At 40.9% G+C, this 19407-nt stretch overlaps 1 protein-coding gene and 1 long non-coding RNA gene across 9 annotated transcripts in view; one reads left to right on the forward strand and one right to left on the reverse strand.

Annotated features, from left to right (window-relative positions):
- Positions 1 to 19407, forward strand: part of LOC110119775 — a 241088-nt gene that overhangs the window by 6447 nt on the left and 215234 nt on the right. The window lies entirely within an intron of this gene.
- Positions 185 to 19407, reverse strand: part of LOC100650169 (storkhead-box protein 2) — a 111866-nt gene continuing 92643 nt past the window's right edge. For 2 of the 3 annotated variants that reach the window (XM_012314591.3, XM_048411134.1), the window contains exons 4-8: positions 8337 to 8792; positions 5462 to 5668; positions 4730 to 4914; positions 4073 to 4546; positions 185 to 3543 (exon numbers count right to left, since the gene is read on the reverse strand). In XM_012314591.3, the coding sequence (XP_012169981.1) occupies positions 2302 to 3543; positions 4073 to 4546; positions 4730 to 4914; positions 5462 to 5668; positions 8337 to 8792 (2564 nt within the window). In that variant the 3' untranslated portion in view covers positions 185 to 2301. The remainder of the gene's footprint in view (positions 3544 to 4072; positions 4547 to 4729; positions 4915 to 5461; positions 5669 to 8336; positions 8793 to 19407) is intronic. The other variant, XM_003399547.4, reaches the window with a different exon arrangement.

The raw sequence follows: 19407 nt of genomic DNA on the forward strand, positions 1-19407 counted from the left end.
TATTCGATATATCATTTAGTTTTTATTTACATTTCTATTTTCTTGTGCATTCTTAATGTTTACTTTTCGATGACTTGATTTTTATATTAGAGATCATAAAAGAAAGACCAATAGCTATTAATTCATTAATTATATTAAATCTATTAATCTGTTAACTGTCGGGTTGAAAAATAACAGGTGTATGTATTTTTTTATCTTCTTTATTATCATACGCTTTCGTTGTTATAATTATTAAGAACAAGATTACACAAGTACTCTACAAGTTAGTTTTGATAAGAAATAAAGACGTAACACGGTCGCTGTCGTTCCATTTTCCACAAAAACTGGAAGACTCAGAGGCTTATCGAAATTACCATCGGTTAATCGGTAATACAACGTACGAAATGTACAAAGCAGGGGCCATTCATGAGGGCCCAGTTTCGTTTACCATCTTACGACTACGTGTTTGACGTTTTTAAGATGAATAATGTAATTCGAACGTTACACGGACAACTCGTTTACATCGCGACTTCGTTGTCATATCACGTTATGAGGTCGCGCTGCGAGTGTTTTAAGGCGATTTTAAGTACTATTAACGGTTTTGGCACTTAGATTTACCATTGCTCTAATGAATAAAATGGTACCGCTTATTTTCTCAATGGGGAAATAATGCACCTCCTTTTCGTTATACGTGTAATGTCACTAGAATTTCGTGATATTGTAGGCAGTTGACTTTTGTCTCTCGCGTCACGATTATTTCATTCGGTATAAACGTTTTATACATCTGCAAACTTCAATCTAAATTTACATTTTTCTCTTCTCTTATAAACGACGAATCCGATCGAAATATTCCTTCCAATTATTTCACTGCAGTTTTATCAGAGGTATATATATAAAGGGCATAATTTAGGTATTAAATTTATACGCATAGCTGTTATCCGTGAGAATTTCCTTTTGAAAAGTTTGATCCGTTCTAATTGAATTTCATTATGAATACGATAATTGTAACGACGATCTATAGCCGTAACTTTTTAATTATAGTTGTTAATTATAGCTCGTGTAGTCAATAACTATGTCCTAAATTCTACAAAAAGTTGACTGCACTACGCTTCCTCTCTACTTTGGCATATTGACCGAAATAAAATATCGTCTAACGCTTATAGACGCTCGTTCACTGTGACAACTAATTCGAGACGAACGAATGGTGCACGTTACGTTACCAGTTTTTTTTTTTTACACCTTCCACGAAGACTCGAGATTGATCGCTATCCTAAATCGACGCTACGAAATTGGCAGTATTTGGAATTTGCATAAAATATTATCATCTTTATTTTTTCTTCCGTTCGAGTAAGGCAAATTGTCAGGCTATCGTACGTGAAGTATTGCTTTAGCAAATCGCTTTAGCTCGGTAAAGCGATGCAAAACTGCTAACGTTACGACGCTGTGGTACCCGTTTATAGTTCATTTTGCGTAATATATTAAACTAAACCACGAATAAAAAAAGAAAAGAATATGAAAGGGCAATGGAGGCACGATGAAATTTGATGCGCGCAATGCATTGTTTTCTGAATAATTTTTAAGCTGAATGTAGGAGCAACAATGGAAAATAATTTTTGACAAAGGAATATTTACTTCTTTGCTTTCTTAATAAACATCTTTACGAAAGGTGTGATAATTCGAAAAATGCGATATCTTCAAATGAGAGTGGCCAATAAAGATGGATGAGGTGAAACGACAATGCAAGCAGCATTCAAATATCGCTATGTAACTTAAATATCACGCGGATAAAATTAATTCATGTTAAATCAACGCTTGATAATTAATAGAATTCGCCGGATTGGTTGAGTGTTGAGCTATGAGCAACTAGAAATAAGCTAACGAATATTCTCTATGGAATGGCTGGCTTTTATTTTACACAATATAATCGAACGTTCAGCCGCGTAAGCATATAGATGATCAAATGGAAGCACAATGTTCAATGAGAATCGCATGGGATTCGTTTAACGTGAATATTACAATCAGTGATCAATATTACAATCAGATCGTGAAAACTGTCGGGGAAAGAGATAACGTGCGATCGTACGATACATATACTATATTTGATGAACATAACAAACGTTTATTTATTGGTAACTGTTACAATGCTCTCTCTATATGCTTAAGCAGTACAGCGTTCTTCCGTTTGCTATTTAACATTTCTACCACGACGCAAGCATACGAGATACCGAGAAGTTCATCGTGCTAAAGTTCAACCTTTCACTGTACGAAAAACGTGTGAAAAACCCACGCCCGGTTTCCTGATGATCGACGAAGAAGAAAACTTTAAACGAGACCAAAGTCAGTGTGAACGGTAACGTCGCAGTTGTTCGGCTTTTCTGCAGCTGCCATGTTAACTTCAACCAACGTGTCCACGCTGTTAATCGGGCAACCTTTGAGAATCTTTTGCGCTGCTAGACTGGTGAATTGAACCTGCATGTCGCTTAGGCTTGGATACGAACAAAGATCACCTCGACTGACCGTTTTCTCCAAATTCGGTTCCGAACCTTGCGGCGCCTTTTGCTGCTTAGAACTTTCCAGATTCTCTATGTAGACGTTGTTAAAGGATCCGCCGAAGCCATCGAACGACTTGGTAGGTGATGGTGGATTCGACGCAATATTGCTTTTCGAATCCGGACGAAGAAGGTTCCTGTAACTTAAGGCATCCTTCGATAACGATAAACTCAATTTTCTCGAATTGTTCATGGCATCGTTGGTATTCTTCATGCTGGTTAACGCGGATGGAGGATGCTCGTTGACCAAAGAATTCTTGTCTATATTATTGGTCGATCCGTCTATTAAATGAGCTTGGCTGTTATTCAAGCGATTCGTCAGTTTCAATTTGTTAGGCATTTCCTCGTCGGCTTTCGGCTTGTTCTCTTTATCGGACTCTGACAAGAGATGGCTCGGTTTCGACTCTTTGGAAGCGTAAAGGGAGGATGGACGTTCGAGCTTGCTCGACTTGTTCAATTTCTCTTCGTCGAGCTTCGACTTGATCAACTTCTCTTCGTCCAGCTTCGACTTGATCAACTTCTCTTCGTCGAGCTTCGACTTGAATAGCTTCTCCTCGTCTATCTTGGTTTTATAGAGTTTCTCACCGATCAATTCCCGATCCTGTTTCTCCTTGCAGTCCATCGTTTCTTTGTCAGCCACTTTGGTCTTCACCGTGCCATTTTCAAACGTAATGACGGATCTCATGGGCGAGTTGTTTTGTTGCACGTAGATTTTTGTGCCGGGGGACCCGGAGATGGTTGTCGTACTGGTCGCATTTGAGGCTAGCGTCACGCTGTTCTGTATCGTACGTTGTTCCTGCGATGGACTGACCGGACTTAAATTCGTCGAAACCTGTAGAGTTATCGAATTTTGTGCCTCTTGAAGCGGGGTCAAGGATCCTTGTTGCACCACTTTGAGCGGCGAGGATTTTGCTGGTAACGTGGATGTTTTCAACGGTGACGATGAGAGTTTACCGCTCGAAATCGACTTTCCACTGGAGTGGGACGAGTGACCGGATGATGTCTTTTGTAGAACCTGCAAAGATAACGTGCTATTCGGCCTTCTGTTTAATCTGTGTTCGAGAATCTGTGTTTATGAATTTGAAATTTATAGTCATATGTTTATAATTTTGAACGCTTCAAACAATCACGTACATTATTATATGTATGTGTATCTACGTTTCTGTAGGTAAAGCCATTTATGTTCGCGTCATTTTTTTTTTTTTTTTTTTACTATTTTAAACTTTCTAGAAATCTGAGAAAGTCCTAGAACTCATCGCAGTCTACGAATCTAAGCTTTTAAGTCGAACGTTCAAAAACTTTCTCAGAGCAAATAAGAAGTCATCTCGAAAAAATTCGCAAGTGAAACTTCCTAAATGATCTAGGTTATCATATAAAAAATGATTTTAACTCGTACTAAACAGATTTTCAAATACACATAAAATAGGAATTTTGGAAATCCAGGAATTAAACAGTATCGATACATAGAGCCAAGGATAACGATACGTATAGACTCTGTAGCTGAAGCACGATCACTATGTATTTAAATCAAAGCTACCTATTACCTTATGCTGAGGCGATCCGTTTGATTTGGTACCACTACCAGTGGAATCGTGACTGGGACGTCTAGAATTAGATTGTCTCGTGCTGGATCTGCCCAGGGTGGCCGTTTTCGCGGGGCTAGCATTCGTAGTTCTAACTGATCCGGAACTTCCGCCGCTTCTACTAGGCGACGAGTTCGCCGAATTTTTACCATTTTGCGTTTGATTGCGACTCTGATACGGTTCTTGGTTGGTACTTGGCGGCAGGACAGAAGCTCTGGACGTACATCTGCTTAAACTAGAGCACTTTGATCTGGGCATTGTCGAACACGGTGATCGATGTCGTCTGGAACTTCTGGGCGTCGAGTTCGCCAATAAACTAGAGGAATCACCGCTGGCTTGGCGTCGATGTCGCCTGGGCAGCGTGGCGGATCGCACCGAGCTCGAATCATCCCATACTTGGAAACTGGCCTGTGACTGAGCTAGACCCTCCATCATCTGAAAATGTTACTCCGTTGTTAAGCTGACCGGTTCGCTCCTCCCGAGTTCTCGCGCGATTTAATCTCGACGTTCGCGTTCAATTTCCGTCTGTCGAGAGCAAAAACATGGATGCTTCCTTTCCTTTATCTTCTTTTTTTCTTTTTTCGTTAGTAGAGTGCATCGTCCCGATTTAAAACTCACCGAAGGGCTAGCGGCTCTCGTTTGCGTGGCTACGCTGTGTAGATGAACGACACGTGGATTAAACCACTCGGTAGGAGGATACTGAGCACTGAACGTGCCCATTAATGGTGCACCCTTTCTTCGCGTACTTCGTCGGAATAGCCTCGAGAGTAGACCTATTTTCTCTGAAAAAATACCGGAGAAACCTTGAGAAAAAAGAGAGGAACCGATGTTGCATTTCGTAATGAAAGATCGGGGATCGAGGAAGGGCTTGCCAGCTAAAGGTGACTAAGAAGCTTCGTTCTTTGGTCGATGCTCAGCTGTGGTTCGCGGGTTTAGGAACTTGGGGAACTGCAGATACTCTTCAGTCGGGATTTTCGTTCTAATTCGTCTTAAGGTTTTCAGAGATAGATGCAAGAGCTGCAAAGCGTGGTTGGGTAGTTTATTTCGTTGAAAGTAAAAATTATTCAGCATTCGAATAATAATATTTTTTAAGTAAAACCTATAACGCTGAATATTTGTGCTAGTGCGATAAGCTTTCCGTACTTGTATCTTCCAACATATTTTTTTATATTTTGTTTCGTGCAATATAGCAAGGATGAAAATTCTCCGTGTATAAAATTCGAAACGAGATGCTTTCTTTTATAAAGAACGTGGTCCAAATCGAAAGTAATAGCCTCAAGTGGAAAGGCAATACGTTCCGATTAGATGATCATCCATCACCAAAACAATCCCTTCCCCGATTCGACTCACTGGTTGGACTATGGGGTGCGCTGTCGGTGCTCGCATATTCCGCGCTCGACGAAGTATCGCTTCTTTCTGGCCTTCGCGGCAGAGACCGTGAACTTCCGCTTCTGGGTAAACGTCTGGCGGATCCCCAAAGTCGCAGAGAATGTCGCCTCTCGAGGCGACCCGGCATCGATCGACATCTTGCGAACAGAACCTTGTCGTTGGGGTTACCTGCAAACACCAACAGTTACATATTTTCCGAGTCTTCGTTTACGTATATTTATATGTAAATTCTATAGAATTCAAACTATCCGCCAACCGACATTTTTACTTTTGCTTTGTTTTAACGGCAGCCATTTTACTGACTAGATTAGATAACGGGAGAAGAATGGTAATTTAGGACTTAGAAAATCGATTCTTGATTTCCCAGGTAAAATTTTTAGTAGATTTGTTATTAATTGTTATTGTATATAATTTAATTTATTCCCAAAATAAACTCGATTTTCCAGAATCGATCGTCTTATTTACCTCAAAGATTTACGATATTACAAATATGTTCAACAATTGTATCGCTTAGAATTTTTTAAATTCTCAGTAACTGCAGTCACTGACCTTACCGCTTATTGTCGCCATTAGCTGAAGAACAGTTTATAATCTATTTAGTATTTGATGTTCTTTGTACAGTTTCTTACAAATCACAGGCAATTGAAGTTATTACATCCCATGCAACTGTTCTGTACCAATCAAACATCAATTGAATTAACATTACAGTCATCAAATATCGATTACTTATTCCGGGTGAAAATCCATTGTAATTAATCAAAAAAAACAAAGAAATTTCCAAATTTCCAAATGTCGATTTCCAAATGTCGTCGAAGGCTTCCATTCCAAGCACTGTTTGAGCTCGAAGCCGCAAGTCTCGAATCGCGTTCTCAAAAAGTGGAACACCCTCGTCCCTGATTTTCATCGTGGTACACAGCCAGAGGCGGTGGCGACGACCGAGTGTGGGTTAGCAGCGTGAGAATCACTCGAGAAACGAGTCAGAGAAAAGTAGGAAGATTATATACGTGCCCCCCCCTCCCCCACGTGATCTCGACAGCGTGTGTAACGGTAGACATTGTCGTGACCAATAGCTAATATATCGGCTGTGCTAAACGCTTTCCAGGGATCGTCGACTTGGCACGGACGCTATTCTCTTCTTGTTGTATGTACCGATGCTCGCGTGTACGTCCTCCATACACGTGCTGATGTATGTAAGAGGCGAAACATGCAAGGTGCTGAAGGTGTTTCCGTGTCAATGCGCCAGAAAATTCCAGTTTGCGCGGCTCCAAAACTTTGACCGACCACGACCACGACCAGCAACAACGACGATCACAACTACAACTGCGAGACTTCGACGTGGACGAAACGTAAGCGTGCTTTCAAGCTAGCAAATACGATCGCATGCAAGGATTCATGGTGTCTGGCGGCGATCAATGGCGCGGGTAACAATGTAACATCGCTGCACGCGATATTTTAGCTATTACCGGATGGCAATGGAGAAACGCTGATAGTACAGGGCAATATATGGAAAGAGTATTATCGTACAATGCTGAAATCGCGTTGACCATAGCGAGAGAGCACGCACGATACTCGATAAAGAAGACTTTTCTTTATATAGTCCTCTGGTAATATGCGTTTCCATTTGAATTTCTAATTTTAAAGCATACCACTAGGTATAAATTCGCCACCGAGACGACAGCCACTCTAAATACCAAGATAAGGGTGGCGCAATTTAAATCGAATCGCGACAATTTTTCGATCCGATCCGGCGTAGGAATGCACCGTCTTCCGCTGCGGGACTGCGTGGCTGCCAAGGACGACAACAACATAAACGCACTGGACTCGTCCATCGAGTTTAGAGAAAAAGATCTGCCGGTGCAAGCCGAGCCAACGAACACTACTCCTGGACACTCGGAACGATCCCCGAACACGTGCTGAACGAGTTTGCCATGATCGACCAGTCTCTCCGCGATTAAGTTCCTTCACAACAAGAGAAACTTTGTTTCCTGGCTAATCTTTTACACGAAAACTCGCGATTTTATTAGATATTTTCGCTCGTATATACGTACGTTTCATTAAAAGACGATGCGTATGTGTAACGAACCTCTAAATTTTGAATTCAATGTAGCAATTTATATGAAACGTTTCGCCAAACTTTAAACGAACGATGAACAGATGTCAGTCAGTCATTAAATACGTCTTTTCCTATTGTCAATAATTACGAATCAGGTTGAAGAAGAAAATTGCTAAATATCACGTATAATTATCGCAAAGAAGATACGCAAAGAAATATTAAGGTCTTTCTATCGACCACTGTGAATAATCGGAATATTTAAGTTTCTTTATACGAACTTAAAGAACTTGCAAGAAATAAGATGAAAGTTACCGAAGACATAGTATTTGGGGAAGGTTAAAGACATCCTCTACTCGACCCGGATGATGTTTTAATATACAAAATTATTTTAAATGAAGCTATAAATGGAGAAAAAACTTCAATCCAAGAGTTCTTCAATTCGAGGACTGATAATGAAAATCGAATAACGTAACTGTGTTAGTCTTTGGGAAAGCGCATCGAATCACGTGGATATTACTTTTCATTAAATACATATACGGTGTTTCGAAGACACTACGTGTAGTTTACGTAAATCTATTTCATTTGAAATTTCATATGCACCAACTATAATTTTCTTGCAATTAGTAATATTAGTAGTACCTTGTGTTCTTTAGCCTTTGTGCATTATAAAAGAAATTGAAAAACAAATTCCACACGATTTGCAATCTTTCTTGTCGATGAAGTTTCGCGATGAAACCTGATAGAAAAGTAACAGAACTTTCTGTGAGCTCAGAGATTTCTTACCTCCGCAAATAACGTCTGCGAGATTCGTCTGCACAGCTTGATGCGTCACGTCGCCGTCCCTCAGGGTTAGCATCTCACCGTGTACGAGCGCCATAGCTTCGTCGTTGGACATGAGCATGCTACCCTGACCTCTCGATCCGCTCACCTCTCTGGAACATCTCCTAGAGTTGCTGGAATCGCGCCTCAGCCTCCTGGTCTCGGGCGTAACGACAAAGTAACCTTGTGACGTGTGATAAATTTTTCGTTCTTGCATGAGTTTCGCGAGGGCGTCGTAAACTAATTCGCGGCTCGGTCTCTGCATCGCCGGAAATGCGTTCCTAAGGGCGGACCTGAGCGTGTCGAGCGTGGCAGCTTGCCTCTGAGAAGTCAACTCCAAAATGGCCCAACAAAGAGCTTCCGGTAGAGGTGTGAATTGTCCTTGGGCCACTGGGGCAACCAGGCAATCGTCGATGTCGCCTGCACAGGAAGGAAAATGCCAATTATACGTCAGGTCGTTGCGCATGATGTGGAATGAATTTTATCCGTGATTCTGATTATTTTGAAATTGATTTAATCGTCGATTATTTCTCTTTTTTTTTATTAAAAAATAATTACACTTTGTTACGGTATTTCGGCCAATAGTTAACTATGGATGCATAGTTTATTTTTGAAAAAGTTAATTCTCTGTCCTTGACGTTTAAATACTTTTGCATTCCCCAAGTTTAACAGTTGTCGCTTACTAAGGGAGATCAAGGTTGATTACAAGGCGAAACAAGCAGCGGATGTAGAGCTTCGTGGAAGTACGAACGATAAGATCAGACGTCAGGAGATGTGGCTATCGGATTTTTAAAGTTCTCGCGTTCATTAAAATTCTCCATGTATATTCGCTGGACAGAATGAAATTGTAACAGCTAGGTTGCCTGCTAAAAACTAGCAACATTCAGGTAACTGCCTTTCTAGTTTCAACCGAGACGGTTCGAGTTTCCATGCGTGTACCAGCTACAAACAAAGTGTTTCATTAAGAAACGTATGTAACTTTCTGCTCGTTCAACGTGATATTTAAACGTTTCTACGCTTTTAAGTTTCCCACAAATTCGCAAAAATCCACAGTCCCGATATTACGTATAGTACGCTTCGATTTCAAATATCTTTCGATTCTGTTCCCGATACTGTCCGGAGGTCGACGAAATTCAGCTGGCTCTTCGAGCCAGATTATTCCATATAATCCCAAGATAATTCTACCACTGAATTCACGTATTCATGGGACGAAGGTTTAACAAGGCGAAACATATCGAATTTCATTTCCAGTAGACAGGGGCGGCTGTATTAAGTTCGTGACAAGTACATCGCGGCAGATCTGCGGGTGCATTCGCATGCGAGCGACGTACGCCTATAAATCCACTTACGGAATATTCTCGTGAATTTGTCGTGCATAGCATGGTGCGATGAGCGCGTAGCTATGCTTTCGTGAAAGCGGAAAATTTAAACGACCGCGCGGATAGTTGGTAAATCGTAGTTTACCGGTATCGATTCGGTCATTCGTACAGTAACACGGGTAAACGTAGATTTATCGGTTGTATTATTAATATACGTTTATTGAATGCTTAACAACGTAATATAACGTTCCGTGACTGGTCATGCGAATGTATCTCAACCTTTCGATACGCGGAGAAAAAGAGAAAGAGAACAATTTTCGTTAAATCGCAGTCATAACCGGGCGAGCAGATACCAATAATACCACGGTACACTTTCCCATTCGTGATAAACGTCTTTTCCATCTATTTATAATATCGTCGACGGCGCAACGTCTGTAATTTCTAAATTAGGTACGAAACAACAGAAACGTTGTATACATGCGTATCTTGGTTCGTAGTCTCGATTTTCGTGAAACGCCACACCGACCAGATGCATTCCCACGTGCAAGATCACAGAGAGTCAGAACTAAAACGGTCAATTTCTAGGAGCGGAGAAAACTAGTATGCCAGAACAAATCTGCTCCGGGCTAACAATACTTAATTAGCGTTTTAAACGTCAGTCAAACGGCGTACCATAAACGCGATACACAGGAAAGGTAATTAAGGCTAAATGGAAACTGAAAATTTTCGACGCCGTAAGGAGATTGAGAGAAAAAGAGAGAGACGTTCGTGGCGAAATTGAAGCCTTTGTTCTTCCGGTCACGTTTTAAGGTGACTTTCAAGCCCCTGAGGGCCTCCTGTTCTCATACATTTTGGTCCACGCCCACGAAAAGACTATGGATTATTCTAAGCTCGCGACTCTGAAGGACTCCGAAATTCCAGTGGTATCCGCACGCTCGTGCCAAGAATATTCAATGCTGACAAGAGCACAACGTGTAGGAAACAGCTTGTCATCAGAGACGTTGTGTTGCAATGTATGAGTAACCGTATCACCTTTGCACCATGTGAATTTTTTCCAAACACGTAGGGAGATTGTCACATTTAATCCTCCTATTCTTTTTCTTCCTACTGTACGTTGATTTTTGACATACAACGTCCAATTTAACAGTTCAGATTGCGCTAGCCATCGATAGACTACGGATTTTCATTCAAATATTTGTATATTTTTATGGTCGCAACGGTAGAATTAGAATTAGTTTTTATTCAAACAAAATAAAAGCTCTTACACTTTTAAGTAAATAAGACCTCTTTTTATCCATCAAAAACTATAACGAGTACTCTATTTTGGATGTTTGGTGTATTTAGATTGCAAACTAGATTCAATCTAATTCAAGGAAACGAGCTAGACAAATCAATAAAATCAGGTCTAAAAGTTAAATTTCAGCTAAATTGTCTATAATAGTTTGAAATATTGCAGTTAGCTCCGTTGTTAGCTGAAAGCTAGATAATTTATGAGATTGAGTCAGGTAGGCATCCGAGGATAATGGATGGACGATTAAAAGTTGCGAATCATACATGAGAGATATGCCTCGATAGGCCTGCAATGTTCCTAGTCATTCAGACATATATTTTTAAATTATTACGTGGAAAGTTCTTCTGTCAGCGTGTTCAATTTTGTCCGACGATTATACTTTATTGAAATATTGTACAATTCAAAAATATCGAGTTCAGCGATACATTGTAGCTGCTCGCTTGTTACGTCGGTAGGCCGACGAACGAAACAGATGGTACGCGAATTCGCCTGTTTGAAAGTTAACCCTCATTCCTGATTTGTATACACTGCACGATGGACCCTGTGACACAATAAAACTGAGTTGAATACTTTTATTCGTGCGCCGTCACTTTGAACCACCATGGGCCTTCGTAATGCATTTTAATGTACATATTTCCCTCATCTCCGCGTGGCATATGCCAATTTCGAAGGGTAGCTAGGCCTTCTGTACACGATATTGCGCTGACCCTTGACAGATATCGATCGTCCGCTTCTACATTGAAAAATATTCGATGAACGTTGCACGAAGCAATTTCGCGAGTATCAGCGTTTAAGAAAAATTTAATTTTTATTTTATACACACACGCACACACCCTCTTAACGATGGTACCTCTGATATTTATTTCTCTTAAGTATACTCTTTTTTATACCTTAATAATAACCTGATGACATTTGAAACAAAATCTAGTAAAATACTTATCCTTTAGCAATTACCTTGCCAATAATTAAAACGTTAGCGAAAATAATAATTTTAGCTAATTCGTTGAGTGAAAATACTCCGAATGGCTTCTTCAATGTCCAATAAGCAATTGTATAATTATTCCAAGATCCTACGTACCATCTAAGATAATAAAATCGTTCTGTACATAAATGGTCCGTATCCAACGCTTATCGCGTGAAGTCGCGTGGCATGTAATTTTCCCAAGGTTGTATCTTTCGTATTTTTGAATTTCACTAAATCCTGGGCGTACAATGAATCTACCCTCTGGAACAGATCGCGATCACGGATCACTGCCATTTCCGTGCACCGCTCGATGACGCTCGCTGTTCTAGTCCCCTAGTTGCTTTTGAGTCCCTATTCGCGGACAGATAGGAAGAAACAGAGCTGTAATTACGTGTTCAACTTCGCCACAAAGCGTCTGTTCTCTGGTACGCTTTTGTTAAAGGGTTGTCGTAAATAGGCCGGACATTCTTCGTATAGAAATTACCGGCGAGATCTCGTTGTACTTCATGCGCTATCGCGAGTTTTCTCATTTGTTCCTTGACGAGTATCGCCAGCTGTGCGTCCTCCTTGGATATTATCGCGAGAAACCAGTTTGCATTGGAGAGTTGTCTTTCCGACGATTGTAATGTATCGGGTAATATCAGATTTTCAATTTCTACCGGCATCCGTGTCGAACGCGAGATAAAACCGAGAACTTATCGTTGGAATACGCCATCGAGAAATCACTGTTGCGTATGGCGCTAGAGAAGTCCGATCGACGATGATTGCGATTCTTTCGCGACTTTCTCATGGAATATTCATCACGTGGTTATTTCAATGGAAAAGTTGGAAACGGTCGCCGCACGAGGTCCAGTTGCCCACTTGCCTGGAATTTCTCCACGGCCCACGAGGAGGGAGTTGCACGCACGTAATTATGCAAGGAGTAGCCCACCCACGCGTTCCTTTTAAGGAACGAACCGCCGACGACGACGAGTCAAGAACGGATGGGGAGAGCTGAGAACGGTTTACAGACAGGTGCGAGACCTTTACAGGTTCGAAACTCGTCCGGTTTTCGTGGTTTTTTCGCAGAAACGACAGCTTACTACCCAACGCCCTCGCCAAAAGACATTAGAACAGCGTATAGAATAAGTGGGCTTCGGTTACATTGACGTTATTTATCGTCTCTCGTGTTACCAGACACGCGAATGAAATTGAACGAATGAAATCATTCGTATACACGATCTTTCTAGAAATTTCGAGAGAGAGAGAGAGAGAGAGTCGGTGATAATGTAATTTCGTACGCCTCGCTCGTAGCGTTAGCATAATTCAATTTACCGATAACAATGTAGTTTCTCGTGAGATGAAAAATCGTTGAGACATTTTCCATGGTATATGGTTTGATGGAATCGCAACGATAAGCTCTGAAAATGTTTTATTCTCTGATATCAGCGCCGAAGAAAGTTATAAAGTCTGTGGTGTAAAGTACGGATAGCAAATTTTATTTCAATTTTTTCATTCTGAATGGCCGAGGTGGACGCGTATGAGGTCCCCCACGCGAGTCTCCGGGGCTTGAAATTTATTCGCGATCGTTGACTGTTTCGCATGTGGAAGCATGTATACACAAGGTGTATGGGCAGTAAATGGCCCAACTAAGACGGCATAATGTCTGCGTGGGAGAGGCCAGTTTCGATCTCGTTTACGAGATCTTATCCGGCGCGAGAGCACGGTCGGAAAAAGTGGCAGGATAATACCCCGCGTCGTTACACCCGTAAGCTGCCAACAACGGGGATCACGAAGAAACCGAGAAACGTTTCGGTTGCACAATTTTCGTGGGGCTGTCGACAAGGACGGAACGAGGGGCGCAGACAGGCAAGAGTCAGGGAGAGGCCAGTTGGATCGTGGAACTCGATACGTCAGTTTCTGGGGCGTGGAACATCGTGTTCCTCGTGAGAATCTTGTCCCGGGCGCGTTTTGAATGCTTTCCACTACATACATATCGGACTAGGTATCCAATACAGGCAAGTAGCATCGTACTTCTCGCCTCTGTGTTTGCGTTAGGATTACACACAGGCTACGGTCAAGAATGAGAAAAGACGAGAGCAAGAGACACGGGAACCGTGGAAAAGCGGTACGTTTCCTTTGTGACGCAACAAAAACTGTCTTGGAAGATATACGTTTAACTCAACTAGAGGAGATCACGAGCGATCTTTTCTTTTCTTTTAAAAGGATCGCCGTTAACTTCTCGTCTTACATTATCGAGTCATAAGAATCACCTTCGAATTGAACCTTCATTTTGGTTTTACATTTCGTTTCCAATTATGAAATTAAAACTATTTGCAGCTAGGTTACATGTAGCGTTCTGTATTAGCTACGGTATCATAAAAGCAAAGTTTAACGAATGCAGTCAAACAAATCATAGAGTAAGAGGTTAAGTGAGATGCAAATAAGACAGTTGAAAATCGTTTAGGAGTATAGAAAAATTTCTTCCGTTTTATAAGGAAATAGTGGATGCACAACATTTTCCGTTTTGTATTATTTTATCGAATTACGTATGATCCATTTTGTTTTATCATGATAAAGATTACAACGTTCGACAGATTAAGTTTCATGTTTGTATAAACTTGCGTAGTTGTAAAAGACGTATCTGTAAAAGAAAGACGCTTTTCGGACAACCTAATACAAGTATTTCACGTTAAGACGGGTAATCTTTGTATGTGAATGGCATGGTATGGTTTAATCGAACGCTTTTGATGCTTACACTGTTCAAGTAAAGAGGCAGTAACTGCAAAAATGTGTAAAACGAATTTTTTGTAGCTTTGAATAATTGAATTTTTGAATAATTTTAATAGCTTTGAATAATTATGAGCATTTTACGCCTTAATTTGCAATAAAACATAACATTCTCCTGGAAAAATCACCTAGCTATCGCTTTTAGACAAAACGTAGTAAACGAGACAAGTGATAACAATACTCTAAAGTATTAATGTTTAAAATGTTAATGATAGAAGCTGTAAAATTCTACTTCAATATGTCAGGAATTGCCTCTTTAATAAATACTATCCTTTTTCATAAAAAATCTTACTTTCGTGCAAAACTTCTATTATCGAGTTTCGATACGTTTGCACACACAACAATCCAGGATCTCGTGATTTTCCAGGAATTAAACTGTATTATAAAATACAGTTTACCATTTTGTCGTAACGATAAAGTTGAATCTTCGAGGCGGCCTTTCGGTAAATATGGATGAACACCTGCCAACCAGGCGAGTTCCGCGAGCCGCTATTATTACCAGCTTCCCTTGTACCTTTCTATCATTCCGCGAGGCCTTTATTATAATATCCAAACAGCCCACGTAGATAGCGCACGAAGTAAGAGGCAGACTTGGTATTCGGTCGATTCGCCCACGCGAATATCGTTGAGGTATCATGTAGGCAGAAAAGAGACACCCCGGAGGGGTGCAAGAAGGATGCTGGACGCGAACGAGCGCGCATTTCGAACTTCGAGACACACGGTCGGATCACTTCCGGTGTACTGGTACACGGTGCAGAACACGATGCATATATCCTTATCGCCGTGATCCATCGTGTCGGTTGGCCGACCTCCGCCGCTTTATGGGTCTGCCCATGGGAAATGGCAAAGACCACTTGCAAGGAATCACCTCGTAACAAGACGACCTTTGAGTCCTCCGCCTATCCTCTACCAGCCGACGACGCTGTTCTATGCAAATCTATAGATTGCTATTCGTCCCCCTTCTCTATCCACCTGGAGACCTGCTTTCTTTCTCCTTCTTTCTTTTATCTATTTTTTTTTCTCTTTGATGTCCGTCGTGATTTGCCTTTCGAATTTCGACTCTTTTTGATTCAAATCCGGAGAACGGTATTCATTACGTGTTCTCTTCGCTTTGGCGAGCAGTTTTCTTTCATCCATTTTTTATTTATAAATTCTTCGTCATCTGCCTTCCGAATTTAGACTCCCATTGATCCAGACCCATACGATTCTATTCGTTCTCTTCTCTGTCTCCCTTTTGTCAATCATCTATCTTTCTTTCATTTGCATTTTTAACTTTTGCTATCCTGCCTTATAATCTGTTTTTTAAATTTCACTGGAAACACGAAGGATGCGATTGGTTCCGTTTTTCATTTCTTTCCCCATCTTTCTCCCTTTGTCTAATTTTTCCTCTTCGATACACGTCCTAATGTATTTTCTAAATTTCGATTTTCTTAATTTCGTCATTGACCTGTGTGTGTCGTCTCTATTGCACGTTTTCCCATATACGGAGAGAGACTCGTAAGCAAATTGATGTTCTCGGCGAGGAACGCATCGAATGTCGCGTTCTCCCCGGTTACGGCTGCGTAGTAATGAGTTTTACCACCGAGGTTGATAGATTATATTAGACGCGTATGTGCGTGGTCGGCAGTCTGCTGTATTCATTAGGAAAACGCTTTACCTTTCACTTCTTAGTCGCGAGCAAATAGTGTCTTTATGGTGTACGGTAGTCTGACCAGGGAATAGTTCCGTGTTTAGAGTACCTATAACAAGCGCAATTAGCCATAAACTTGATCAAAGATATCGCGACGATGGTAAACCTTTGCCTTTCGTGTCCCTAATTTAACATTTTACCATTTCTATCCTAATACCTCGCGATGAGCATTTTCCAAATCATCATGAAAGTGAAAATTATTGTCTGATAAACTTTATCTTACCAATTACGGATACCGGTAAAATACGATTTGTTGAAATGGGGTGAGATCAGAAAAAGTAGAGATACGAAGAATTAACGTTGGATTCAAATCTGTATTCCTTCTCAAAAGGAATCTTTATATTTCTCTTGCGAAAGGTGTGGTTGCTAGCACTTTGGTCAGATGCTGGCCAGGTTGCTCGTTCATTCCTATCGGATTTATGTATTACTGTCGGCAATCGATACACTACCGAGTTAACAGCCGACCGTTTTGTTATCCGAGCAGCGGAATGCAAATATATTGCGTAACGTTAAGGCACAAGTCAATCGTCGATAGAAGCACGTGTTTGTCCGGCTCGTGTAATAAACGTGTTGTATGAAACGGTTGCTCGACTTAATCGTTTGGTATCGTATCGAGCCGGAAACAGCGATAGCTTATTGAAAATTATGCGAAGGAAGCCAGCTGCTGGAATAGCGTTAGAAAATGTACAATGGCTGATAAAAGTATTCGTACATTTACCACATGAAGCTTTTACCGTTGATATTATACATATAACACATTTTTGATATACAGTTTCAGAATCATTAAAAATCTTGCCAATATGATCTTGATAGTTGGGTGTCATTGCAGCGCTAATGAAACTTCAAAACGTTTCGTGTAACGTACGTACGTAACATATTCGTAAAAATTGTTGGCAAATGTACGAATACTTTCGTGATCGATTATGCATATTCGAACGAAAAGTTTCGTGGACACGTAATAGGACTATCGAAGTCTTGTAATAACAATCACGATGTTCTATGATGATTTCCTCGTGGCTTTTAAAATTCGTCCGCCACCAGAGGTGCGTACACACAAGTAGTCCCGTGTAAATAGATATTGATTCGAGAACAATGGTTCGTTCATCGTAGCCGGTTCTGCAAAGATGATTGGCACTTTTCATGAAGTTGGTCGAGTCTATGCGTCTTCGTGCCCGCACTGTGTTTCGCCTCTTCCTCCATGGACAGTCACGAAAGATGATATCTCGAGCGAAACATATCGAGGTACCCACGACCTTTGAAGAATAAAATCGCGCGATGGAAGAGGCCGCGAGACAAAAAGGCCTGTCGTTGTAAATTTCATGCAAATCTTGGCTTTCCGTGAATTCGTCAGCTTTCACCGTGAGGCTGAGTCGCAACATAGGACACAATGGGGATACACGCAGCTTGCCCTGCGGGCTTTTATGAAATCCTATACCCAATGTCCGTACGTATTTCCTGTTATTTATTCACCACTACGTGCCTCTTATGTAGTAAATAGTTCATCAAATCGTGCCACGAGATTATAATCACCACTTCGTCACCGATACCGTTAGTTAATCATTTTTCTACGCTTCTTGGATCAATTGCAAAACCATTTGGCTCAAATTCCTTGTTAACGGTACAGCAAAACCTTGCGTATTATATTATACAATTTAAAAGATAAGTGTATATTCCTTAAAGGAAACTTTCGCAATTTCTATTCAATAAATTTTAATCGTTGAAACGTCGAATATATCTTCCATCAAGGATCGTATGAATTGCAACAGGCTCATGTGAGTACAGTGACATTCCAATTAGTGTAAAGTAGAGTTATTTGAGATAATAGGACGTCGGAGTCAAGCTATCAGTTATTTGCGATTTGTAATTCGCCAATTTAAGAATAATTTTGAAACGATCTACGTCTGACAACACGCTATTTTATTCCCGGTTAATCATTTTTTACAGAGACGTAGATTTTCTTCTACTTGTGAAAATCTAACTATCTCAACCCGTACCTTTTGTGTCACACGAGTAGAGAGATATTTAAACTATTCGAAACAGTCTATATATTCGCGTAACCAGGGCTCAGCCTCAAATGCTGCACGTGCTGATGGAACATTCGGAAGGAACTACTGACCGACATCGTTGGAACCCGATGCAAATGGGTTGCAGGCCAGTCTCGTAGGTAGGTAACCTTTGAGTAACGACAGTCACGAGGAGTGATGGGAGTCGTGATGGGAGTCGTGATCTTCCTCGAGAATTCTGCGATCGGATCCGGGTCGCGACAATGTGGTTGGCGCACGGCGAGGACGATCTTCGCGTTCCTAATGATCGTCGGTTAAGGCCTCGTAAAGTTCCACTCTGGTTCAGGCTTCAGACTATCCGTGCGTGTTTAGCCTATCTCCAGGCGTCGACAAAGAGTTCTTCGCAGTTTAGATCGTTAGGCGCGACGTCCTCTCTCTTTCGATATCAAACGGAGAAATTAGAATTTCACAGAGTGGCTGTTTCTTTTTTCGTTCGTTGAACTCGATCCATTGCCCGCATAAATCAGCTACGAGAGATTGAAAGTGTTTCGAAAGATCTTTCAGAGTGATGGCGGTAATTTGCCTATAGTCGAGAGCTAACGAGTTCTTATTTGTTAAAAGTTCTATCCAGTTTTTCTTCTAGTAATCGTTCCCGTTCTAATCTTTTCACACGGAAGAATAATGGGTTAGGTCGGGGAAAAAAGAGATCGATTTCTCGCCGATATACGCGGAGATCACGCATCGAGAAAGCTAACTCCCATATTTGCCCTTTCATACTATATCACGGCAATTTGGCCAAGCTGCCGAATATATGGTATTATCAATTTTCTAAGTTCCTAGTTATGAATTAAAAAGGTACACGAAAGATACTTCTTAGTTAAAAGAAATCAAAGCTCTCGAAAGATATATAATTTTCGTTAAGAAATAGTATATGTTCTTGCTTGAAAATTATAGAGTGAGTGCAACTCGAATAGGAAGGTAGAGAGCAGCCGTCATTTA

Source organism: Bombus terrestris, chromosome 12, assembly GCF_910591885.1.
Source record: "Bombus terrestris chromosome 12, iyBomTerr1.2, whole genome shotgun sequence".
NCBI lineage: Eukaryota > Metazoa > Arthropoda > Insecta > Hymenoptera > Apidae > Bombus > Bombus terrestris.